Source organism: Mesoplodon bidens, assembly GCF_964165515.1.
Source record: "Mesoplodon bidens genome assembly, chromosome: 11".
Classification (NCBI taxonomy): domain Eukaryota; kingdom Metazoa; phylum Chordata; class Mammalia; order Artiodactyla; family Ziphiidae; genus Mesoplodon; species Mesoplodon bidens.
The window spans coordinates 63117195-63144861 of record NC_138167.1 but is presented as its reverse complement, the minus strand read 5'-3'; the positions used below and the strand labels follow the sequence as shown (position 1 = coordinate 63144861).

At 46.8% G+C, this 27667-nt stretch overlaps 1 protein-coding gene across 1 annotated transcript in view; it reads right to left on the bottom strand.

Moving 5' to 3' along the window:
• EFCAB6 (EF-hand calcium binding domain 6) overlaps nucleotides 1-27667 on the bottom strand; it is a 212234-nt gene that overhangs the window by 46549 nt on the left and 138018 nt on the right. Inside the window, exons 18-21 of the mRNA XM_081247831.1 lie at nucleotides 27365-27461; nucleotides 20104-20222; nucleotides 10652-10840; nucleotides 5574-5729 (exon numbers count right to left, since the gene is read on the bottom strand). Coding sequence (XP_081103957.1) covers nucleotides 5574-5729; nucleotides 10652-10840; nucleotides 20104-20222; nucleotides 27365-27461 — 561 coding nt within the window. The remainder of the gene's footprint in view (nucleotides 1-5573; nucleotides 5730-10651; nucleotides 10841-20103; nucleotides 20223-27364; nucleotides 27462-27667) is intronic.

Genomic DNA, 27667 nt, shown 5'->3' with positions numbered 1-27667 from the left:
CACAATAAGAAAGAAGCTGAACAAACTGAAAGCCAATGGCTTTTCTTGGTCCCATCAGAAAATTGAGGTCACAGGGCAAAACGTCACCCCAAAATCTGGAGAGATGGGTGAACATAGAGAATTACAGCCAAGATCTGCTCTACCTGGAGCAAAGGCCTTTGGAGCTGGTAGGAACACTTAAGTGGTAACTTGAGCAATGGTGGGGGCTGTGTGTGGACTAGTGTGAGACTGAGAAACCCCTGGGGGGGCCCAGTCTTAGGGACGTCCTACTTTCATGGGCTTTACCTTCAAGAACCCCACTAGGTTATCACAGTGGAAATCTGAAGATGGTCTCCTCTTGGCTCTGGCAGGGGAAGGGGAATAATAATCCTTGGGAAATATGCCCAGAGGCTTTGGCGTAATAATTTTCCAAGGGAAAAGAATTTGCCAGAGCCTTATCCCATCTGGGGGAAAGGCAGTGAGCCAACTCCAGCCCCCTCTAGACTTCCTGTCTCATCTGAGGGAGAAAAAAAAGCTAAGAAACATTTCTGAAGGTTGCAGCCCAGGGACTCAAGCCCACTGAAAGACTGAGATTTCATCATAAGAGTATAGCATCTTTCCTCTCCCTCATACCTTACCACCGTATCAAGCCAGCTCCAGTATAACAACAGTGGGTTACAAAGGAAAGAGCTGCAAACACAGACTCTATTTAAGGAGGAGTTCCTAGGGAAGCCTAAGGAAACAGGAGGGACAAAAACAAGGACACTCTAGGAAATCCAAGCCCTTGGCACTGACAGCTACAGCAGCACTAAACACAGCCCACCTCCTGCCTGAATTAACATACAACCTCACGTGAAAGGCTTGCTTACCTCAGTTCCTATTACCCAGTGTGTCATGTCTGGCTTTCAACAACAGTAAAGCTGCAAGGCATGCTAAAAGGCAAGAAGAAACACAGTCTGAAGAGACAGCAAAGCAAGCATGCGAACCAGTCTCAGACATGATGTATTTTGGAATTATCAGACAGGGAATTTAAAATAACTATGATTACATTGTAAAGGAGTCTAATGGAAAAAGTGGACAACACATAAAACAAGTGGCTAATGTAAGCAGGGATGGATACTCCTTCTTAGGAATCAAAGGAAATCCTGGAAATGAAAAACAGCATAACAGAAATGCAGAATGCGTTTAATGGGCTCATCAGTAGACTGGACATGGTTGAGGAAAATATCAGTGAGCTTGAATTATGTCAATAAGAAAATTCCGGGGCTTCCCTGGTGGCGCAGTGGTTGAGAGTCCGCCTGCCGATGCAGGGGACACGAGTTCGTGCCCCGGTTTGGGAAGATCCCACATGCCGCGGAGCGGCTGGGTCCGTGCGCCGTGGCCGCTGAGCCTGCGCATCCGGAGCCTGTGCTCCGCAACGGGAGAGGCCACAGCAGTGAGAAGCCCGCGTACCACAAAAAAAAAAAAAAAAAAGAAAATTCCTGAATTGAAATGCAAAGAGAAAAAAAGAGTGGAAACCACCCCCCCAGAGCAGAACATCCAAGAACCGTGGGACAGTTTCAAAAGTGGAACATACTCATAATTGGAATACCAGAAGGAGAAAAAAAAAGAATCGGAAAAAAACATTTGAAGTAATAACGGCCGAGAATTTTCCAAAATTAATAATAGACACAAGGCACATTTCCAGGAAGCTCAGAGAACACCACGCAGAAAATACCAAAAACTACACCCACTTATATCATATTCAAACTGCTGAAAACCAAAGACAAAGAGAAAATCTTGAAAGAAGCCAGAGAGGGGGGAAAGCATCTACAGAGGAACAAAGATAAGAATTACATGGGGCTTCTCATCAGAAATCATGCAAGCAAGAAGAGAGTGGACTGAAATATTTAGAGTGTGGAAAGGAAAAAACCACCAACCTAGAATTCTATAAGCAGTGAAATCATCCTTCAAAAGTGGAGGAGAAATAAATACCTTCTCCGACAAACAATCACCGAGGGAATTCATCACCAGCCACCCTGCCCTTCAAAACATGCTAGAACACATTCTTCTGAGAGAAGGAAAATCAGACGGGTCAGAAACGTGGATCTACCTAAAGGAAGAAAGAGCCTAAGAGAAGGAATAAATGAAGGTAAAATAATATCTTTTATTCTTAGTTGATCTAATAGATCACTGTTCAAAGTAACAATAACAATGTATTGGGTGACTACAGCAAATGGAAAAGTGACGTGAGTAAGAGCAATGTTACAGGGGACAGGAGAGAAGATTCAGGGACACTTAGTTTGTAATAAGGCACCTGCACCTCCCGTGAAGTAGTAATGTGTTATTTGACAGTGGACTTAGGCTAGTTGTTCATGTGCACTGCAAACCCTAGAGCAACCGCTAACATTTTTTAAAGGGAGGGGAGGGGTGTTAGTATCCTCACCTCACAAGGAGAGGAACATAAGACCCATGCACTTAGTCATAGAACTTCCAGCCAGCACAGCTAAAGGACACCGCAAGTTAGAAACCGCATACAAAAGCAGTCCGAGGAGGACCAATCAACTCTGAGTTATTTGGGTTTAAAATTATAAGAGGATAGGACTTGCCATTAAAGTGGCTTGAACGCACATATCTAGCTCCGTTCCTTCTAAAATGACAGAAGAAGGCGTTTTTAAAAGGCATCAAACAGTGGTTCTTGGGATGCTCTAGTCCAGCAGCAGCAGCATCACCCAGGGACTCGTTAGAAATGCAGATTCCCAGGCCTGCTAAATCAGAGAGCCCGAGGGAGGGGCCCAGCAAGCCAGCCGAGTTTCTGATGCTGGCTGGAGTTTGCAGAACACCGGCAGAAAACACGAAGGATGGAGAGAAAGTGGAAGAAGACAACAGCTGCTGGGAATTTGATGGATGAGGGAGAACAGATGCGTCAGATTCAAGAAATCTCCTCCTGGAACCAACAGAAGGAACACGGAAGGGTATCTGATACATCCTGCAAACCCTCAGAGCCTCCAGAAGTGGGCTCCAGGTACACCTAGACATAGGAATGAAAGTGGGGTTAAAAGAGAAGGACTGGCTAAAAGCCTGCGTGGGATGCAATTAGACCCCGTGCCCCTCCTCAGACTCCCCAGGCTGGGTGCCTGGCCCCCACCCGCCCACCACACACAGTGGAGGATCTGGAGAGGTGTTCTCTGCAGATGGTGTTTGTCACAGTTCAAAACAGGGAGGGTTCTCAGTGAAAAGAGGGGAGTTAAGTGAAAGCTTTTATACTGACTCTATTAGTTTCCTATGACTCTATAACATGATGCCACAAAGTGGGTGGCTTTAAACAGCACACATCTATTCTCTTACTGTTCTGGACACCAGAAGTTGGAAATCAGCTTCACTGGGCAGAAATCACGGTGTCAGCTGGGTTGTGCTCCCCCGAGAGGCTCTAGGGGATAATCTGTTCTTTGCCTCTTCCAGCTTTCGGTGGCTGCTGGCGATCCTTGGCTTGTGGCCACATTGCTCCAATTTCTCCCTCTGTGGTCACTTCTGGGTGAAATCTCTCCCTGACTCCTTCTTATAAGGACACTTGTGATCACACTGGGCCCATCCATATAACCCAGGATCACCTCCCCTTCCCAAGATCCTTAACTTAATCACATCCATAAAGTCTCTTTCCATATAAGGTGACATACACAGGTTCCAGGAATTGGGACTTAAATATCTTTGGGGGCATTATTCAGCTTATCATGCTGACTGTTGAAACTTCCAGCCTTCTGTTCCCAGTCAGCTCCCAGAGTGCTGGCAGCAGGAGACCAACAAGTCTTCTCTGGTTGGGTTGCCAGGTTTAGAAAAACAAAGAAACAAACAGAAGCCTAGAAGGATACTCAATTAAATTAGAATTTCAGATAAACAAAAATAATTTTAGTATAAATATATACCAAATATTGCGTGGCACATACTTATACTAAAAAAATATCGTTTATCTGAAACTCAAATTTAAATGGGCACTCTGTGTCTTATCTGGCAACCCTAATCCCTGGGAAATCTGACCAGCCCAAAAGAAAAGTTTTAAAGATTCTGACATTGGGAGTCTTCCAAGGAAACTACCCGCCAGATTACCCTGCCAAAGCAGTTCAAACTGAAGTTGACTAGCTCTACCCATCTGTGCAGAATTTTTAATCTATCTCTTAGTATCTCATTCTTAATAGGAGCATATTTTTGAGGAAAATGTCTAACATGGAAGAGAGCAGAAAAAAGCAACACTGAGGAGAGACTTCTTAAGTGAAGAAAACTTAAAAAAAATCTGTTCTTAATATCGTCAGAGACATGAACTAGTATATCCATGAAACAAGAACAGGATGCTATAGAAAAGGAATATTCTGAGAATAAAAACAAGTTCTGGCAATTTAAAATATGATAAGTATGATTAGCAGAGACAAAAATCTCAAAAGAAGGGTTGCAAACTAAAACTGAGGAAGTCTCCCAGAAGGTGGAGCAAGAAGAAAAAGAGATGGAGGACAGGGAAGGTTTAAAATATAAGAAGACACTCTGGGTGGCTCACTAATCAATAACAACAGGAGGTTCAGAAAGAAACAAACAGGAGAGGAACTCTTTAATGAAGTAAATCAAGAAAATTTCTGAGAGTTGAAGAACATGAAAAGGGACGTCCAAGAAGACGAAGCTGACAGATTAGCTGAGGTGTCTGAACATACTGGAAAGAGATTTCACAAGCTGGGGTGCGTTGGGGGTTTAATTAGTGATAAGAACTACATAGAAACTGAGCAAACAGAAAAAATTATTATTAACTCCAGGGAAAACAGAATGTTCTATGGGAAAAGAAAAGTGATCAGCTAGTCACAGTAATAGAAAGCCTGAATATTGAACTACACCGAACTGTGACACAGAAATATGAGGGGACAACGGGGTAAGTTTGCATGTGTCTCCACGGGGTGGTGGAGGCTGTGGGGTGAGGTGGTTGGTGGTTATGTGATGGGTGAAAAAGAGTTAAATCCGCATCTTCCTGGTAGGAAGTTGATAGACACTGCCTAGAAGTGAAAAATCAAGAAGTGGCTGTATAAGCTTGTCACTTAGAACTACTGAGTTAAGTACCAAAATATATGAATTAAAGCATTGGGAGTTATTGACTCTGGGGAGGATATGGGGAGGATGGCAGGGCAGGGGACTGCTGTTTTAAATAAGCCTTGCAGGACGACTTGACTCCTGCCCAAGTGCATGAATAACTTGGGTGAAATGAAAATAATGTTAAAAAAGGATGATTATGCTGCTGAGACACACCAGGAAAAGTTATGGATTTGTCAAGTTGCTTTCTTTTTGCTTTGAGTTGACTCAAACCCATTAGAACGTAGCCCAGCCAGAGGAGTATTTGAAGATTCATTCATTTTTTTTTTTAAATTGAGGTCACATTGGTTTATAGTATTATATAAGTTTTATGAGTACAACATTACCGTTCTACTTCTGTACACAGATAGAGGCTGAGTTTTTGGTGGCATGGAGGTTATTTCAATGCCGAAAGGCCGTTTGAGTGGACGGGAAAAGAAGAAATTCATGAAAGCAATGCGACAACTTGATTTTCAGTGCTGTAAGAAACGTATTGCCTCATCATAGAAAACCTGGTTAGAAGATCGGCCAGCTCCTCTTCCTTCAGAGAACAGCCGCACTCCTGCAGCAACTTCTGCATCTTGCATAAGGATATGTAGCCATTTTTGGATTTATCTAGTTTGGTGAGTGCCTTGCTGATATCTTGATAGTGGTCCTTAAGCTTATCCCTGAAAGAGAATGCATTTGAGACACACACTAAAACTGGGAAAACAAATAATTTCTTTAAAGCAAGAGTTCCATGATCATTTTAATGTGATGATTTGATGCTTCATCTGACAACTAATTTTGAAGATGCTTTGCAGCCTTGATGTAACATTTACATTGAAAGGTATTCTGGAAAAAAAAATAATAATTTTTATCATTACCATTTTATTATTATTATCATTAGCAAAACTATGTTAGAGAAATTACAACCTTGTCTTTTTACTAAAATGGGTACTTTAAAAATGGAGCCAAGCATTTAAAAATACAGTGATATTACAGACACGGGAAATACACCTCCATCCTCTTGATGTAGACTCGTTGAGCACCTATCACGTGCCAGGTACTGCTCTAGGTGTCAGGATACACCTAGTGAATGAGAGAGGCCTCCTTAGAAGAATTTACCTTCTCCCTGGGGCAAGGCCAACGATAAACGGAAGACAACAGTGCCCTGCAGAGTGGGTCAGGGGTTAGCTGAGCACCCACAAGTGGGGCTGAGAATGCCCATGGTAGGGGGGCCTGCAGTTCCCAGTAGGGGGTGCAGGGGGACCTCACTGGGGAAGGTGACACTTGAGCAGAGATGGCAGGGAGGTCAAGGACCCAGTGGGGATTTACCCTTGGAAGACCTCTCTGGGCCCAGGGACAGCCAGCGCAAAGGCCCTGAGGCAGGAATGCGGGAGCGGGAACCAAGGAGGGCAGAGAGACTGGTCAGTGAGCGCTGACGGGGGCGGGGGTCCAGGTCCTTTGTTCTTAAGAAGCACAGCCCATAACTTGCGTGTATCAGTTGGGAAACCAGAAGCTGTGCTGTCGTCGTGTACCTTCTCCCATTTATTTTTCTCAACAGCCCTACAAGGGAGGAGGGTAATTATCATCCCCGTTTTATAGGAAGCAGATAGTGCCGGCCTGTGAGGCGCCCGGGCTCAGCCAGCTTTCCCCTGCTGGGACAGAGACAGCGTCCGGCTGTAGCCCCAGCTCGTGCTCGAGGGCTGATTTTCTTGGGAATGTGTTTCTGATTCAGTCTTTCAGGAAAATTCTTCCCAGACTTAAAAAAAATTATTGATAAGGGAATAAAAAAGTGTGGACATTTTTAGGAATAAAGTCATACACCTGACCTACAGGGGATGGATTATATTCCATAAACTCGCTCATCCAGGTCCCAGAAAGCTCTTCCTACCACACTAAGCACTGTGCCTGTCTGACTCAAGCTCGGCTGTGAGGTTCTTACTCAGGGAAAAGGATATGCCAGAAACTCCAAACACGTCTTTGCTGGTAATTGTCTACCACCTCCGATATGTATTTGTGGATACATATCCACAAATTGTTCCTTGAGCGTGCCTGGAAAAAATAATCCATAGCAACAGAGGAGTCAGAAATCAGAAGAGGGGAAGTTGAGGGAATATTTGGGGGGAGAGGGAGGCTTGGACCCTGAAGCTACATGGGTCACCATCTCCCTCCCCTGATGGCCTCCGGTTCCGAGCTGGCTGGTGTGAGTCTTCGAGAAGCTGATAAAAATGAGCTTCACTAACTGTCCGGGGAATGCATCCCAAGAGCAGCAACGCCCTGGATTCCCTCACAGGTGTCCTTTGAATTCAGTCCCATCCTACAAAATGATTACTCGTGATCACAACTATTATATTCCACTTAATCCTTCAAAATGAAAGTAAATGAAGGTATAAAAAAATCAAAACTTTTTTGAGATACATATTTTTAGAAAATTGAGGCATTCAGTATTTCTTGGACTGGTTTCCAGGCAGTGATTATTTCCTTCGCAGGGTAAATATGTGCTCAGAATAAGTGAGGATTCGGAGCTCTGATCACGCCACGCTGCCAAGCAGAACCCGCGTCAGCCCACACAGTGTCTGGTCCCTGATCTGGACAACGAGACGGAAGCGCAAAGAGGGCAGTGGCACAGCCGGTGGACGGCCACAGAGCCCCTCTCACACACAGCCGGGCCGGCACGCTGGAGAGAACTGGAGAGAACCCTGTGCAGCCCGGCTGGTTTTGCTCCTGTGCCTCGCAATTTGCATTTGAGAACAGCCGGCTGAGCTTCTGCGGCTAGTTCACTATTGCTGGTCTGACTCTGGAAAATAAATATGGGTTTAGAAAAGGATTCTTCTGAATTTTTAAAATGTATTCAGGCCACTTCAAACAAAATTAAAACTCTTAGATTTAAGAGGCAAACATAAAATTTCAGTCACTTGAATGAACATGACCCCTGTTTCTTGATCTTATCAAAGCTTCAGTATAAATGAGGAGGTTAAAAGTGCTGGACACACTGCATCTGATGGGTTATCTGGAAGACCCACTGACACCAAAATTGAAAAGTGGGCCATCCTGAAGGGCAAAGTGACTTGACAATTTCACAATCTGACATCTTTGAGGAAACAGAAGCCGGTCATGAATTTTTATGCATCGGCTTGTCTTCTTTGGTAAGAGAGCGTGATGGTGGCAGGGGACCGGGTGAGTGTGAATCAGTTTTCGGAGCTTGATGATCTGAAACGCTTCGTCCAGTGGCACGTAGTTCTCCCAGCTACAGATCCATGATCGCACAATAAACAGAAACAAGAAGAGGAAGAACATGCGGACGATGCTGAGGATGTGAGATGCCTCCCAGAGCCTCATTACTCACAAGTGGCAGGAGAGAGGGAAGGGAAGACACGTGTGGGTAACGAGGCCAGCCCTGTCTGGGAAAGATAAATTCCACTTTTTCGTTACCTTTATGGCATGTTTGATATTTATACCAATCTTGTGCATATTTTTACTTGAAATTTCACCAACTCCATTCTCTGCCTTCGGGCTTCGTAACTCAGTAACTTAGACATAATTCAGGGGTGTGTTCAAACTGCCCTTCTCTTAAACCCCATTTAGCCATTACGTTTCATCCCTGTGTGCTTGGAGTGCTTCTTTCCTCTGGGGATTCTTTAGCAACAGCTCATTCACTCATTCAGAGATGATGGGGACAGACAGCTGAAGTGACAGACAGGAGATGGACAGACACACAGATGAGAGTGCCAGGGAGGTAAGCCTCTGGAGCGGGGAGCAGGGTCCCAGGCCTGGGGAGTGCTGGCGGGCGGCCACCCAGGACCGAGACTGATTGAGAAAGTCTGTCCCACCACTTTAGGGTCACATCAAATGCGGCAAAATTTTCTCCTATGTTCCTTTTTTTAATTGAGGCATAATTGACATATAACATTATATTAGTTTCAGGTATACAACATAATGATTAGATACCTGTATACACTGTAAGATGCATAGTTACCGTCCATCACCATCCATAGGATGAGAACTTTCAAGATTGACCTTCTTAGCAACTTTCAGATATGCAGTACAGTATTACTAACGGTAGTCACCTTGCTGTACGTCACATCCCCAGGACCTATTTCTATCATAATGGAAGTTGTGCTTTTTGACCCACTTCACCCACTTCAGCAGCCCACGCTACCCTCACCTCTGGCAACTGCCAATCTGTTTTCTGTATCTATGAGCTTGGGTTGTTTTTTTTTTTTAAGATTCCACATATAAGTGAGATCATATGGTTTTTGTCTTTCTTTGTCTGACTTATTTCACTTGGCATAATGCTCTTAAGGTCCAGCTGTGTTATGACAAATGGCAATATTTCATTCTTTTTTATGGCCAAATAATATTCCATTGTATATGTATGTACCACATTTTCTTTATCCATTGTTTTAGAATTTTAAAATGTGGCATTAGTGACTAGTTTCATTAGTGACTACTTTTAAACTCTGAAAGGAATCAACGTGCAGTCCCACCACCCAAATACAACACGATACCTTCTGTGCAGCATCTTGTGGACAGGCACGTACATTTGGTGTAGCTCCAATCATGGTATACAGACTGTTCATTTATTTATTTATTTTGGCCACACCACGGGGCACTCGGGATCTTAGTTCCCCAACCAGGGATCGAATCCGAGCCCCCTGCAGTGGAAGCGTGGAGTCCTAACCACTGGACCGCCAGGGAAGTCCCTATACAGACTGTTTAAAACTTCACTGCCAATTAGCCTTCTATCACAGACATTCCCACAGTGTCTGAGGTGATGGTTGAAACTGGCATATACCACCTCATATTCCTTGGGGCCACGCTCTGTAAGCCAGGCCCTCATCTGGGATTGACAGGTTTTTGTGTTTTTTTTTTTTTTTTTGCGGTACGCGGGCCTCTCACTGCTGTGGCCCCTCCCACCACAGAGCACAGGCTCCAGACGCGCAGGCCCAGTGGCCATGGCTCACGGGCCCAGCCACTCCGTGTCATGTGGGATCTTCCCAGACTGGGGCACGAACCCGTGTACCCTGCATCGGCAGGCGGACTCTCAACCACTGTGCCACCAGGGAAGCCAACAGGTGTCCTTCTGTTGCTGCTGTTGAAGACACACTGCAAGTCATACCTTCCACCTGCTAAACTGCTGGCCTCTTCCGCGTTATTTCTTTGGGATAAAGTCCCCAAAGTTGAACTGCTGAGTTAAAGAATGTGTCTGTTCCTTCATTCATTCACTGGACAAATACTCACTGGGTGCCTACTAGGCGTCAAGCACTGTTCTGAACTGGGTGGAGACAGGCATGTCTTTGTGGAACCTGCATTCTACTTGTCCAGAGGAGGGGCCAGGTGCTTAGGTTAGTAAACACCTCAAAGGTTCAGTTCTCAAGGGTGGCCTGAGAGTGTGACTGGGTAGGGTGGGCTAGGCTTGTAGCTCTTTAACTCCTTTGTAGCTTTGTGACTTAGCGCCGATTTCTAGAACCTACAGCAGTGAACGAGTGTTACAATTTCACGGCAGCTTTGCCAGCACTGGCAGGTACCACTTCAGAACAACCAGTGCTGCAGGGGTCAACGAGGAACGGACGCCGGCCCCCGGGCCGTGTGCTCACAGACTCACCCGGCCGGCGCGGCCCTCTCCGCGCTCTGGTCCTTCATCTCTTCTGGCACCTGCTGTGGCTTCGTGAAATGACCCATGAAGCTGAAATAATCCTTTGCGTAGGGCTGATGAATATCCGCTGAATAGTTAATTCCCAATTTCTGTAAAAATTCTTGGTAAGTAATGTGCCCTCTTCCCTTGGTGTCGTACCTTTAAAGACAAACAAACAAAAGCTTTGAAGTTTCATTAGGTCCCATTTGTTTATCTTTGTTTTTATTTCCATTTCTCTATGAGGTGGGTCAAAAAGGATCTTGCTGTGATTTATGTCATAGAGCGTTCTGCCTATGTTTTCCTCTAAGAGTTTGAAAGTTTCTGGCCTTACATTTAGGTCTTTAATCCATTTTGAGCTTATTTTTGTGTATGCTGTTAGGGAGTGATCTAATCTCATACTTTTACATGTACCTGTCCAGTTTTCCCAGCACCACTCATTGAAGAGGGTGCTTCTGTGACCGACTGGAGGGGTGGGATAGGGAGGGTGGGAGGGAGGGAGACCCAAGAGGGAAGGGATATGGGAACAGATGTATATGTATAACAGATTCACTTTGTTATAAAGCAGAAACTAACACACCATTGTAAAGCAATTATACTCCAATAAAGTTGTAAAAAAAAAAAAAAGACAAACAAAACTCTCACCAGTGCGAGGTGCTCAGGGCTTTAACACCGTCTGCACTCCGTCTGCCTGGCTCCTCACACCCTGTGTGCTCTGCAGGCCTGCAGCACCAGCCTCCCCGGGGGTCAGGAACGCAGGATCCTGAGCCTTACCCCAGACCTGAGGTGAACCTGAGCTATCCATAGGCTCATCAATCAACAGGAAGGTCACCTCACACAAGGTGATCTTGGTCCACCCAAAGAAAGCAACTGGATTCATCCTCTGTCATTCTGTTAGAAATACGACTGTGATCACGGAAAATTAAAACCAACCCTTCCGTTCATTCAACGGTCTTTTATTGAGCACCTACATGTAAGAGGAACTATGCTAAGGTTCAGAAGAAAAGCCGTCAAAAAGCATATTCAATCTTAAAACTCAAATAAATGAATGCCACTTGATTCCAATTCCCCATTTTCTCTTTGAAGAGATGCCAATTACATACAACCAACGAGAGAGACTAGTAAGGAAAACAAGATAAGAATTATGTTATGTACCTTTTATGTCATTTTCTATTATTGGGATTTTTCTAAATTGTAATTCATTTTAAAAAAGGCATAATGGAGGGTTTTTATCTCCCAACAGCATTCAAATAGAATAGAATTACTTCAATAAAAAATTGTAAGGCAAATTGCCAATTTTCTTTAAAGAAAAGAAGCATTTATTTTCACGGAAAGATCTCGGTCCTCCTCTAACAGATAAAAATGGCATTTCCGGCGGGGCTTTTCCCAGATGAACTCAGCGTTCCGAGGGCTGAGGCGGTATTTGCACAATGTCGGGGGCTTCACGCTGCATCCGGCCGCTGTCGGTGCCTGTGGGGCGGAGCCAGGCGCCCTGGGCTCTCCTGTGTGAAGCAGGGCCCCCTCTGCTCTCCGCCGCCCACCAGATGCTGCAGGACCACACGCTGGCCGCCGCCCCGCACCGGGTCCCCTGCGACCCTCCCAACTGAGTAACGACTAGGAGAACGGATTTACTTACCCGACTTTCCTGTCCTCCAGGGCTGGGGTGCTGGGTGGAGGACGAGGGGTGAGAAGTTCCCGAGGCCCCCCTGCCCACCCCTCCCTCTGCGGCGCCCCTGGGCCTCGCGTCTCACCTCCACCTGCCTCCCAGCATCCAGGCCTGCTTTCATCAGGTGCTCCGTCCTAGAAGGTGAGGAGAGTCCCCTCCTGCGACGGAGGGGCAGGGAGGGCGGCGATGTCTGAGACGCCAGCTCACCGGCCTGAAGTCGCTGGCCAGGTCCCGCCACCCACCCACCTGGGCTCGGTTTCCTCGCCTGGCCTGCAGCATGGAGGGGGAGGGCGCTCTGAGACCTGCTGGCTCGAATCATGCCCCCAGTGCTGTCGTTGTTACTAAGGATTTGGGAAGCCCTTCCAGACCTTTCCAGGTGTCCGTTATTAGTACGACCTTAGTGCCTGCGACCCCCAAAAGTACCATTCTACCTTTATTCAGTTTATTTTCCTTCTAAAACAAAACAAAGCGACCCACCCACCAGAGGAAGCCCGAGGCTTGTAGTGGCTTTATGTGCCAGGCAGCACGAAGGGCCAGTGCCTCTAGCAAACGGCTTCTCCTACTGCTGGTGACGAGCCAGCTGCAGGAAGGAGAGTCTCGTTCTCCATCAGTGCACCTGGGAAGGGGAGGGTTGCCATTTCTTGAGCTCCTAGGGCGATCCCAGGGCCGTGGGTCTTTCCCTGAGCTGCATCAGGCCCGTGACCAGCCTGATGCCACCAGAGTGCTGCTGTGATGCAACTCTATAAAGACACCCCTAGAAGAAAGCTCCCCAAGGGGGCTCCCCACCCCTACAGGGGGGCTCCTGAGAGAACGTGCACAGACCACCCGCCTGACAAGCAAGGCCTGGCCAGCAGGGCGCCTCTTCTGGGGCTTCTCTCTCGTCCTGAGGCAAAAGCACTGTATCTCCGCCTCCCCTGGATCCCTGTAGCCTGTGTGTGAGGACCGGGGAGCGGGGTGAGTGCGGGTGGAGGCTGGGACCAGGGCCTGGTGTTTGCCGCTGCTATTCACCACCCAAAGGCTCAACCACATCCCACCTCTGCTTCCCCCGCTTCAGTCCGGGTCTTCCCTCCCTGCTCGACGGTGGGTTTCTCAAGGAGAAACCGTGCCTCGTTTATCTTGATGGGCGAACCCACAGTTCCCAGCAACATGCCTCGCAAAACTTCCTTATCGATACCTGGCTGCTGAGCAATGAACATGAAGGGCACGTGTCCCTAAGGAAGGCCTGCCATCCCCGCGGGCGATGCTCACGAGATTCCCAACAACAAATTCTCAATTGTGACACCTGAACTGAATGAAAAGACACTTCTTAATTACTTCATTAATAAAGATCATAAACATTCTATTCGCATCTCCAAGGAACGGAAGACCAGACTGCACAATTGCAACTAAAATATTGTTATGAATGTGAATAATAAGAGAGTTAATTCAGCTTACATAACCTCACCCTTCATCATATAATCCTTTGTGTCACATTAAAAAAAAATCAACTTGCCTGTAAAGGTTGAATTTTAAAAGGGTTCAGCAACAGATGTGCCAGGAAAAACGTGCACATAAACAGAGGACCCATAAAAACTCTCATTTGCATACGGCAATGGCCACTAATTTATGATATAATCAGATTACGCTGCCCATTTATTGTACACACAGCAATTTGGTTGTACACATGATCTGAATATGTCCACATCGATTGCTGTGCTGAGAAAGTCTCACTCTTTCAAGCTCAGTTTAGCACTTGATTCTTACCTAAATGACAGAAGAATCTTCCAGCACCACTGACCCCAGATTTAGAGGGTCTGGTGCAAGCCCCACTGACGACCCAGGTCCGCAGCAGAGGGAGACGTGGTCCTTACGCAGCTTGGACAGAGGGATTCTCTCAGGGACCACCTGTGAGGGTGGTCCGGTGGCTCAGAGAGCTGCCCTTCAGAGCACAGAATGTCCAGCTGCCTAAGGGGGCAGTGCCCAATGGCACATTCAGCCAGTCCTGCTGGAGCCACAGATGAGACACCATGGGCTCCATCCCCATCCAGGGCCACAATCCAGCCCCTACGCTCCCCAGTAAGCGGTGGTCTGGCCTTGGATGAAGCCACGCCAGAGATGGGAAACCCGCTCCTTCAGGGACTGCCCAGTGGAGTTTGAGACGATGTTGGTCACGAAGGCGTCCTTTATGCGGAGCTAAGGGCCTGTCCGGCTAGTCCCTCCTTCACGTGCAGCTCTTCTAACTCATCCCCGACCGTCACGTCCCATTCGATCCTCTCTTTTCTGAACTGTTCCTTCAACCTTTTCAAAGCTTTTCCCACCCAGAGGCTCTCCTGGTCCAGGTGTTCCACCAGCATGGCACGGGGTAGGTTCTCTCTAGACACTGCCTTGGTTGAGGCAACAGAGATGACCCAGCTTCACGTTAACCGAGAGTCATATGTCTTCCCGTGGGCCGATGCACATGACACAGGGACTTTTGAATAGTCTTTGCCTTTTTTTTTTTTTTTTTTTGCGGTACGCGGGCCTCTCACTGTTGTGGCTTCTCCCGTTGCGGAGCGCAGGCTCCGGACGCGCAGGCTCAGCGGCCATGGCTCACGGGCCCAGCCACTCCGCGGCATGTGGGATCTTCCCGGACCGGGGCACGAACCTGTGTCCTCTGCCTCGGCAGGCGGACTCTCAACCACTGTGCCACCAGGGAAGCCCATCTTTGCCTTTTATATTGGAATACTAACATACAACTTACCTACCCAAACAAGAAATGTGCATAAATTGGGCATTAATTATCTGCTGAACATTCTGCCAGGTCTGCGTGATCAGCTGGTTGTACACGACTGGCATCTATATGCAAGTTTCCCAGGCTGCTGCTGTCCTACCTGAGTCGTCTGTGCATTTTTATAATACACTGGCTTCATAGTTTTTCAGCAAAGTTGGTCTTAGATCTAAAATAGCGGAGTTCTACCCAATGAAATGAGGCTACAGAAGGGGCTCAGAACACTGAGCGCCCCCGAAGGGCGTGCCCCCCAGGGCTCTGTGCCCTGGTCCTGGGGTGCCCTGTGCCCAGCAGGCTCTGGGCCTCAGGCTCTTCTGATGGAAGCAGCATCCTTCCTCTTCCAATCCAGGGACCGCCCACTCCCCCGGCTCTGGGCCTCTCTGCTCACCAGGACCCCCTTTCCCCACCTCTGGCTAATGACTGTTTCTTAAGCCTCAACTCAGGCATCGCACCTCCTGGGGGTCTCTCTCTGAACACCCATAGCCCGGGCTGCCCAGCCTCTCCCTCCTGGCATGCAGCTGCTGTCTTCCTGGCTGAGTCGTGAGCAACCTGAGGGTGGAGGCTACCTTCATCTCTGGAACCCCAGAATCTAGCACAGGGCTTGCAACTTAGAAAGTTTCAAGAAAATCGTGCTTAATGATTGCTCCGATGAATGAATGAATGGATGGATGGATGCACTTTCATCTTGTAATTTATTCTCGGCAGTCTCTCCAAAACCAAATGCATTGCTCCTGAAATCTCGTGCTAAAAGATCCTGCCTGGCTTCAGTTACCGGGTTTCTTTTCACAACGGCCTCCTTCAGGCTTGACGGTTGTATACCTTTAACCCTCGGTGAGCCAGGCTTGCTTAACACTCACGTGCTCCCCACTCTGTCCGCCCCTGTGCAGTTAGCTGGGGCCACGGCCCGGCCCTGGGCCACAGGCTGTGGGTAGAAGTGTGTCCTTCTGGGCCAAAGCCCGCCAAAGCCCGTGTGCGGTCCTGTGCTCTGCAGGTCCCGGGGGACCCTGCTGAGGGATGAAACCACAACTGGAAGCCAGATCCCGAATCACCACTTGGAAGAGAACGGTCCAGAAGAGCCGCTAGACATGCTAGACTTTGTGTGAATACGAACTAAGCATCCATGTGCCAGGTCACTGAGATTTGGGAGTTAATGCACTCATTTACTTCCAGCGTAAACAAGACCTGCCAGACTAACCCAAAGCTCTGAAAGAGTGCACTTCACAGGTGCTTCATAAATGTTGAGTGAACAATGGATGCTGACAAGTTTTTGTCTATATTCTCTCTATTTTCTAATTCTGTGTTTTCGAAAGAATGTTGAATGTTATTTTCCTCCTCACTTCCAGCTACCCAGTTTTGGCGGGGGCTTTCCTCTTCTCACTAGCAGACCCCGGGAGCTGGCAGAGTGTCACGTTGGCCCCAGCTGCTCCCTGCCTTGCCGGGGGTCCCTGTCACTCCCGCTAGGAGGGAGAATGCCCCTCCCCCTGTACCGGCGACTGCAGGAGACTCCTTGGTGCCTGCGCAGCCTGGCGCTGGCCACCGCCTTGCCGCCTAGCCCTCCTGCTTCGTAAGGCAGGCGGGGACTTGGAGGGAGTGGACCAGGGTGAGTCAGGGTCAGCAAACGCTGAGCCATTGAGAGGAGCAGGCCAGGAGGTGGAATGAGGGTGAGGACGGCTCACCGAGATAATGGAAACGCCTACACAATGGATGAAAAAAACCACACCACCAAGTTTATCATCTCTGCTGAGTGGGGTATGGCTGCTTTCTTGTTGTCTTTTCTTTTCCTTTATGCTTCTCTGGATTTTCTGAGTCTTCTAAAATGAGTGTGCATTAATATTGTAATCAGAAAATAATTTCAAATCTATATGATCTTTTTGCTACTAATTTTTACGCTTATCTATGCCAGGTACCCTCTTTGTATCATTTGGTCCCCATTGCCATCCCATTGGAGAGATGACTGAAGCTCAGAGAAGGTGAGCCACTGGCCCAAGGTCACATAGCTCAGTCCGGGCACCATGGGCCAGGGTGCAGGCCCCCTCAGAGCACAGCCCCTCAGCTGCGGGTTCACTTCCTAAATCTCTCTCACACCTGTCACTTTCGTCCCAGTCCTCCAGGCACCACCCAGGGAAGGTCACCCCATCCTCTTGCTTAGAACACCGAGACAGCCCTGAATTCACCTCTGTGCCTCCCTCCCCGTCTCTGGCGATTCATCCTCCTCCCCATGGCCAGAGTGATCTTTCTAGAACGTGGGCCTTCCTCCATCTTTCCCCACTAAACACTTGGCCTTCAGGATGGGGTCCCTACCTTGTCCTGCCCTTCACGATGTGGTTCAGCTGATGTGCAGCCTCCCCTTCTGCCTGGCCACCCAGGTGACCCCGCAGCCCTGGAATGTTACACACCCTTTGCCCTTTGGCTGGACGTTCATCTGGTGGCTCTCAACCCAGCGCTTGCCCTTTGCACATCTTCCCAGCTGCCCCCCGGCTGCGCCCAGGGAGCTGTGCCCTTGGAGGTGGGAAGAGGGCAGGGCCAGGCTGTTCCCAGGGGACCTCTTGTCATGGCTCCGTAGCTCCGGCTCAGCACAGCAGTCGAGGTTCCCGCAAATTCCGAGACAGCGTCAGGAGTGGAGGCAATTTCCTGGTCTCCGAAAAATACCGCCTCCCCTTTGCCCTGCGGTCGCCGGTGGGGAGCAGTTCCCTTTTCTCTGTGTAACCTCCCCCCTTGCTCTTCCAGCCCGGGGGGCAGCAGCCTCCTGGCCTCTGAGTAACAGCGCAATCCCCCTTCAGACTTCTGGTCCTCCCAGCCTCCCTTGCAGGGGTGCAGCCATCAAGGGATTCTAGCCGAAAGAATTTGGGCAAAGTGACGGCCATGTTTCCAGGCCTGGTCCTTACAAAGCTGACCAGAGGGTCCTCTGTGCTCTGTTCCCTTCTCTGCTGGTAGACACATAAGATCCAGGGATGGTGGGACTCCTGGTCCCTGAATGACTGTGAACACAGCTCCCCAACACCCACACTACATTGTGACATCATTATGGGGCAAGCCCCTGGGATGCTGGCCTTGTTTGTTACCGCGGTCAGCCTACCCTGATCCATACACCACTTGAGCTAACTCAGCAGGGCAGAGTGAGGCACAGAGAGGTTAAGTAACTTGACAGGGGCCACACAGCTATAAGGGGTGGAGGCATGTCTGGCTGCAGAGCTCTCAACCACTCCCCATCCACGGCAAACAGCCGGCTAAACAAAAGTAGATGAAATTCTCATCTCAAACAGTTTTCCGCACAGGGTAGATATTTGTGTATTTAATCATGTTAGTACATGTATAAAGAAACTTTAGCCAAAAGCAACAGTGAGTGTCTCCCTCCCATGAACATGGAACCTTGCTCTGTCCCCCGTCGGGAAGAGGGCTAAGCGGGCTCTCCTTCCACACGGAAACCCTCACGGGGACACCTGACTCCTACACCCCTCATTCTTGCAGCTTGCACCCAGCTCCAGGGCCCGTCCCATCCCTCCCTGATGGAGACCACAGTCTCCCGATGCCCACACCCCACCAATCCCTTTTCTGAACTGCTTCCTGACTAGTCTTCCTAAAGCATGGCTTGATCCACATCACATTTTGTTGTTTCCAAATGTCTCGTTAATACTGCCAGCAAGGGAGGACTGCGGCCAGGTGATCAGCCTCGCCTTTCCTTTCTCAGCCTGGAGCCCAGGCACTGCTTGGAGAATGCCTCACCCATCCTCCCGCCCTGTGGGTCAGGCAGCCCTCCTTCCCCATCTGGACCTTTGGAACAATTTCAACTTCTCTCCCACCATGACGACAGCCTCCTGCTCTTCCACGGCCCCCAGCACCCCTACTTTTGTCTCCCTTTCTGCTCAACATGTCCCTCCTCTGGCATTTATAACAGGCGACTCTGCACCCTGGTATCGGGGTGAATGCTTCCTGCCCCCTGACAGCTCCCCGAGCATCAGGATCACACAGTCACCTCCGCATCATCCAAAGGTCTACATGGTGAGAGCTCCACACATTTGGCCACTGCACCCCATCTTCTGATTACTCAGATGAACCCACTCATCTAGTCCATCAAAAGAGAAAACGGGTAGGGAGACCAAATTGTCCCTGAGTTGGAACTGATCTAAAAAAAAAACAAACCAAAACAAAAAAGAAACCAAGGATTTTGTAAGAACTTCAAGTTGCTTTTCTAAATTAGACACAAAACAGCCCACCTAATTCTAAACTCGGCCAACATTGCAGCTTTCCCCTTTGAATAGATGAAAAGCTGAAATACTACATGAACTGCTCCATGGGCTTGCCTCAGAGAGGACATGCAATATTGGGGTACGATTCTGGGGGGATGCAAGTGGCAGCTAACATATAATGAAGGGAAGTAATTCAAAGATCTGGAACTTGGAAATGGACCGCATTGTTAGTGCACCTTGAAACTTAAACATCTACACAGGGAATGTTGTAACTGGGGGCCTGGTTCAAAAACGGCTAAATCTAAAGCACGTTTTGAAAAATGTAGTCAATATTAGGTACTATTTTCAGTTTAAGACATCCTTGGGAAACCACTCCAAGTTACCAAAACTTTGGTGATTTTCTTCCAGCAAATTACTGATCTATAAAACAGTTGTGCAACATTGATTTCCATCTTTAGGTGATGGGGAGAGACTGCTTTTCCCTTTACCCATTGCAGATCTGTCTGCTGAGCTACTTGTATTAGAGTTAAGTCTTTGGGGAGGGACTTAGTTCTCTGAAACAGTAAAAGGATGTGGTTGAACTCCCAGTTCCTTGGAAATGAAAAACTCTCAAGTCTAATAATTAATACTGGTGACAAGTGTTTACCTGGCTCCCCACGTTCCTGAAGGCCAGCCTGTCGGCCAAGGCTTCTTTCTACAGGGGAACAGGACAGATACAACCGTAGGAAAACCATTCCTGGTCCCACCTGACCCCTGAGGAGTGACGAAAGCCTGGTGCTGAATTTGGCCGTCCGGAATGAAAAGCCAGTTTTCAGATACCACTCACCTCATCCAAAGCTTCTCAGATTCTCTGGGTGTGAGGGGAATATCAAAGCTGTACAGCGCGTTCTTTATATCCCGTCGTCGAAGAATGCCATTGCCCTCATTGTCGGTTTCGATAAAATTCTACAATATTCCAAGGCGGCATTTAGTAACATACATAATTGCTCGGACAGTATACAGGCTTTTCAACAGTCAGTATCTGGAACAATCTAAGACATTTTCCTCCCATTCCTCCTGCTTAAAAACCTTTTAATCTATGTCCTAAATACCCTCCCCATTCTTCTAAAGAAGGTGATCGGGCAAAACACAAACAAGTGTTAACATCCTAGGAGGGGCTTATTTCCGGGTAATGAGTGGTCTCAGGTGTGTGGCTTGGATTCTTCTCTGACTAACAACTTGGGATCAAACACTGTTAGAAATAAGAGTCGACCAGAGCCTGGGAAATGAGGCGTAGCCCACACTGCTTGAGGTTATCATCTCCACGACGCAGTGGATTTGGCTGCCTGGCTGTCTGTCAGAGGGGAAATGAGGGTCGTGAGACTCTGGCTGTTGTGACAAGATGATATGGTACCATTTTAATATCCCCGAGGGGTGCAAAAGGCATCTGGGGATTTGTCACGACAGACTAGTAGAGCAGGTAGCAATGGGCTCTCTGCTCTGTCTTAAATTGTTTCCAAACAATAGCTCATTCGCTCCTCCTTCTAATACACTGTGAGGGAGACACAGTGGGTCCATCTCCCAAGTCCTCTGTGAGTATCATACCTAATGGTGAAACCACGAAACATTCCCTGTATGATCAGGAGCCAGGCAAGAATATCTCTATCGCCCTCTTTTCATCATTGTACTGGAGGTGCCCGCCAGTGTAGTTAGGCGAGTTAAAATTGTTTAAAGGTGTAAAAACAGTCACTGAAACAGAACAGAAAAAAAGAATAAAAAGAAATGAGGACAGGGCTTCCCTGGTGGTGCAGTGGTTGGGAGTCCGCCTGCCGATGCAGGGGACACGGGTTTGTGCCCCGGTCCGGGAAGATCCCACATGCTGCAGAGCGGATGGGCCTGTGAGCCATGGCCGCTGAGCCTGCGCGTACGGAGACTGTGCTCCGCAACGGAAGAGGCCACAACAGTGAGAGGCCCGTGTACCGCAAAAAAAAAAAAAAAAAGAAAAGAAATAAGGACAGTTTAAGAGACCTCTGGGACAACATCAATGTAATAACATTCTCATTATAGGAATCCCATAAGGAGAAGAGATTGAGAAAGGGGCAGAGAACATATTTGAAGACATAATAGCTGAAAACTTCCCTAACCTGGGAAAGGAAACAGACGTCCAGGTACAGGAATCACAGAGAGTACCAAATAGGATCAACACAAAGAGGATCAAAGCAAAACACACTGTAATTAAAATGGCAACAATTAAAGATAAAGAAAGAATATTAAAAGCAGCAAGGAAAAAGCAACGAGCTCCATACAAGGAATTCCCATAAGGCCATCAGCTAATTTTTCAGCAGAAATTCTGTAGGCTGATAGAAGGGAGTGGCACAATATGTTTAAAGTGATGAAAAGGGAAAATCTACAACCAAGAATACTCTACCCAGCAAGGCTTTCATTCAGACTTGATGGAGAGATCAAAAAAAATTTTACAGACAAGCAAAAGTTAAAAGAATTCAGCACCACCAAATGAGCTTTACAAGAAATGTTAAAGGGACTTCCCTAAGTGAAAAAGAAAAAGGCCACAACTAGAAACATGAAAATTATGAAAGAAGAAAGCTCATTGGTAAAGGCAAATATACAGTAAAGGCAGTAAATCAACCACATGTAAAGCTAGTGGGAAGGTTAAAAGACAAAAGTAGTAAAAGCATCTATATTCACAAAAAGTAGTTAAGGGATACACAAAACAAAATGATGTAAAATAAGATGTCAAAAACAGCAAGTGTGTGTGTGGGGTAAAAATGCCAGGATTGTTAAAATACATTTGAACTTAAGAGCCCAGCAACTTAAAATAATCACATGTATTTATAGATTGCTATATAACCTTCACAATAACAACAAAAGATCTATAATAGACACACAGAAAAAAAAAAAGGAATCCAAATGTAACACTAGAGACAGTCATCAAACCACAATGGAAGAGAGCAAAAGAAGAAGAAAGGAACAAAAAAGAACTATAAAAACGATCCCCAGGGCTTCCCTGGTGGCACAGTGGTTGAGAGTCCGCCTGCCGATGCAGGGGACACGGGTTCGTGCCCCGGTCCGGGAAGATCCCACATGCCGCGGAGCGGCTAGGCCCGTGAGCCATGGCCGCTGAGCCTGCGCATCCGGAGCCTGTGCTCCGCAATGGGAGAGGCCACAACAGTGAGAGGCCCGCGTACCGCAAAAAAAAAAAAAAAAAAAAACGATCCCCAAACAATTAACAAAATGGCAATAAGTACATACCTATCAGTATTTATATTAAATGTGAATAGACTAAATGCTCCATCAAAAAACACAAAGTGGCTGAATGGATACATAAACAAGACCCATATATATGCTGTCTACAAGAGACTCACTTCACCTCTTTCACACACACTGAAAGTGAGGGGATGGAAAAAGATATTCCATGCAAATGAAAATGAAAAGAAACCAAGGGTAGCAATACTTATATCAGGTAAAATAGACTTTAAAGACTGTAACAGGAGACAAAGAAGGACATTATGTAATGATCAAGAGATCAAAGAACAGATATAACAATAAAGATATAACAATTCTAAATATATATGCACCCAATACAGAAGCACCTAAATACATAAAGCAAATATTAACAGACAAAAAGTGAGAAATAGACAGTAACACAATAATAGTAGGGGACTTTAATATCCCACTGACATCAATGGACAGATCATCCAGACAGAAAATGAATAAGGAAACATTGGCTTTAAATGACACATTAGATCAGATGGACCTAATTGTTACATATATAGAGAATCAAAAAGCAGCAGAATACACACTCTTTTCAAGTGGACATGGAATGTTCTCCAGATCACATGATAGGACACAAAACAAGTCTCAGTAAATTTAAGAAAACTAACATCATATCCAACTTTTTTTCAAGTTTTTTTTGACTACAGCACTATGAGACTAAACATCAATTGTAAGACACAAATTGCAAAAATCACAAACATGTAGACACTAAACACTATGCTACTAAACAACAGATGGATCACTGAAGCAATCAAAGAAGAAATAAAAAAATACCTGAAGACAAAAAAAAATGGAAATACAAGGACCCAAGATCTATGGGACACAGTAAAAGCAGTTCCAAGAGGGAAGTTTATAGCAAAACAAGCCTATCTTGGGAAAAAAGAAAAATCTCAAATAAATAACACAAGCTTACACCTAAAGGAACTAGAAAAAGCAGAGCAAACCCCAAAGTTAGTAGAGGGAAAGAAATCATAAAGACCAGAGCAGAAATAAATAAAATACAGACAAAAAAAAACAATAGAAAAGATTAATGGAACTAAGAGCTGGTTCTTTGAAAAGGTAAACACAATTGATAAAGCTTTAGCCAGACACATCAAGAGAAAAAGAGAGGGACCAAACCAATGAAGTCAGAAATGAAAAAGGAGAAGTTACAACTGTCACTACAGAAACACAAAGGATCATAAGAGATTATTATGAACAATTATATGCCAATAATATGGACAACCTAGGAGAAGTGGACAAACTCCTAGAAATGTACAATCTCCCAAGACTGAATTGGGAAGAAATAGAAAATATGAACAGACCAATTACCAGTAATGAAGTTGAATCAGTAATAAAAGAACTCCCAAAAAACAAAAGTCCAGGGGCAGACGGCTTCACAGGTGAATTTTACCAAAGATTTAGAGAAGAGTTGTCAATCTTTCTCAAAATTTCCAAGAAACTGCAGAAGAAGGAATGTTTATGAATGCATTCTATGAGGTCAGCACCACCCTGATGCCAAAACCAAAGATATCACAAAAAAAGAAAATTATAGGCTACTATCACTGATGAACATATATGCAAAAATCCTCAACAAAATATTAGCAAGCCAAATTCAACAATACATTGAAAAAGATCATACACCATGATCAAGTGGGATTTCTCCCAAGGATACAAGGATGGTTCAGTATCTGCAAATCAATGAATGTGATACACCACATTAACAAACTGAAAAACAAAAATCATATGACCATTTCAATTGATGCAGAAAGAGCTTTTGACAAAATTCAACACCCATTTATGATAAAAACTGTCAACAAGGTGGGTATAGAGAGAACATACCTCAACATAATAAAGGCCATATATGATAAGTCCACAGCTAACATCACACTCAATGGTGAAAAGCTGAAAGCATTTCCTCTAAGATCAGGAACAAGACAAGGATATCCACTCTCACCACTTTTATTCAGCATAGTACTGGAAGGCCTAGCCACAGCAATCAGACAAGAAAGAGAACAAAAAGGAATCCAAATTGGAAAGGAAGAAGTAAAACTGTCACTGTTTAAAGATGACATGATACTATACGTAAAAAATCCTAAAGATGCCACCAAAAAACTACTAGAGCTCATCGATGAATTTGGTAAAGTTGCAGGATACAAAACTAATATATAGAAATCTGTTGCATTTGTATACACTAATAATAAACTATCAGGGGCTTCCCTGGTGGCGTAGTGGTTGAGAATCCGCCTGCTGATGCAGGGGACGCGGGTTCGTGCCCTGGTCCGGGAAGATCCCACATGCCGCGGAGCAGCTGGGCCCGTGAGCCATGGCCGCTGAGCCTGCGCGTCCGGAGCCTGTGCTCCGCAACAGGAGAGGCCACAACGGTGAGAGGCCTGCATACCGCAAAAAAAAAAAAAAAAAAGGTTTCCTGAAGAAACCAATGAACTTATTTTCCAAAAACACCTAAATAGCAATGAACATATTAAGCTGCCCCCAAATGGGACGACTCCTATGTACTTCTGAGAATGCAGCTGGAGGTGCCCCCAGCAGCGCATGGCGGAGCGGGGAGCCCCATGACTCTATGTGAAGGTCACTAGATGACTGAACGCTGAATCCTTGTTCAAGTTCAAACACGGTTTTACTGGAGAATACATCCTTTCGGATATTAGCAGGTCCTGTTTGGCAAATTCCCAACAGAAATGCGGCAGAAGGGAGACTCCACACCTTTGGTCACCTTCACCATCTCTAAATGCTGGGACCCAGAAGTGAAGAGCAGGGATGGGAGCACCGAGTGAGGACAGCCGTCTCATCACCAGTTGGTCCGGTGGGAATACTGCTGGTCTTATTTACGTTATTATACTTTCTGCCGGTTTGGAATTCAGAACTAATTCCTTCAGTGCTTTAGTCAAAATAAACTGAGAGAGTGGCAGAGATGTCCACATGTGCAGGACCATTTAGCCCTGTGGGGGCCAGTGAGGTGACACGATGCTTGATTCTGGACAAAGCGCGTCCTCTCCCCGCCAGGCTCAGTCCTAGAAGAGATGGAGGAGGTCTCCGCCTGATAGACGCAAGGCTCCTGGTTTAGCAGCACAGCGCCCTGGGGTCCCCAGGCCTCCTCCACGCATAGTTTGGGGTCCCGCACGACATCAAGGATGAAGGTGGCTATGAGAGGCCGTGGAATCGAGGTGGAGTGAGAGTCCACACTGACGGGGAGGACGTCACCCAGCCAGGAGGCCGGGACAGGAGGGGAGGGGGCCCTGCAGGGTGTCGTGGAGCTGGGGGTGGAGGCGTTTCAGGAAGGATGGACTGAACAAGGCAGAAGCAAAGGCCTCCACAGCCTCTGGCCACTCCCAGCGGCCTGCTCCTTCCAGCGCCCATCTGCCTTGTTAATAATCTGTCACCTTCCCTGGTTCGTGAGCTCGGCCAGGCGGGAGCAGACAGGCCTTGGTTACCACTGAACCCGGGGCACAAACCCCGACGCAGTGAGTCTGTGCTAAGTCAAAGTGGGGTCGGATGAAGCTGCAAAGGGCCCTGGCCGTGGCCCTTGGGAGTCCCTGGAGTCAGACCACAGGGCAGGGCTGCTCCCACGAGGGGAAGGAGGGCAGGGCAGCTTAGAGGGGAGGCACGCTGGGGAGAAGGGGCTTTTTCTTAAATAGGTTTGAGGGAGTTTGGAGGCCAGAGAGAAGCAGGGGTGGGGCGGGCATGCAGGAAGGCGGTCAGGTGGCCAGCTCTGCCCTCTCCCCGGCTGGCGCTGCTGTGTCCTGTGTGGCCGCTGCTTACAATCCAGAGCTTGCCCTGCACTCCGCGACCCAACAAAGGACTGCTCTGGAAGGCTGGCCTGGCCTCAGCCTGTGTGATTTGCCAGCCTGGGCTGGCACAGTCAAGGCTGTGAGGCAGCCTGGGTGCTTAACAGGACTTAAAAGCGGGACTTCACATCGGGCACAGGCCAAGACAGAGCAAACATAGATAGAAAATGACCACATGAAACAAAGTGGAGACATTCTTCAGAATAGTGTGAAAATACTTCCGTAATGCAGTATACAAAATTTTTTTTTTTTTTTTTTTTTGCGGTACGCGGGCCTCTCACTGTTGTGGCCTCTCCCGTTGCGGAGCACAGGCTCCGGATGCGCAGGCTCAGCGGCCATGGCTCACGGGCCCAGCCGCTCCGTGGCATGTGGGATCTTCCCGGGCCGGGGCACAAACCTGTGTCCCATGCATCGGCAGGCAGACTCTCAACCACTGTGCCACCAGGGAAGCCCACAAATACTTTTTAAAATGAAGTTTTTGTGTCCTTGTTGCATTGAGAAGTGGTGACCCCATATCCTAGACCTCAGGATGACCCAGGCTTGCATTTCAGATCTACTGTCCTGCAGGTTCAGCTGCCATGGTGAAGAGTATGTTCCCATCTTGACACCATAGTCACAGTTTACACAATTGCACATGGAGGGTATTCACCTTCAAACTATGCTTTCTATAATTTTAGCAAGACAGGAAGAAATACCTCTTTAAAAAGCATGTTTATAACTGTGTAAAAACAAGAATGATAACATCTTACATTTTTCATTTAAATTTTTAATTCATATCAAACCTGAGATAAAGCCAGCAATTTCAGTCCATGTAACTCTTAAAATTACTTATTTTTCTAAAGATCAGTTGACCTTGAATGTGAGAATTTATTTTGAAAAAGTATTTTAAGAAAAAAAGGAGTCCCTAAATTGATATACAAAGTTGCTTTGCCATCTTAGTGACTGGATGGAAAATACCTCCCTCATCACAGTAATCTTGGAACATTGAAATAGATCCCTTTCCTTTTAAGGAAATAATCATTTTCTTACCTTAGACAAGTCTGACCATCTGGTTTTTGCTTTGGTAACAAGATACTGATGAGCCTGTTCACAAGCTAGTTCTGAATCTGGGACCTTCTGTTTTGGTCTTAAAAGAAAAAACAAAAAATGAATCGGTTTAAATTTAATGGACTCATTAATCTCCCAAGGGATTCTCCTACCCCAGTTTGTTTCAAAGATAGCGTTCAAGTCTGCTATTTCACATCTGGCCTAACTTAATTCTTAAAATACAGTCTTATTTCCCCAGCTGCATGTTAGGGAAATCTTAAATTTTAGGAGTACTTGCTTATTTCC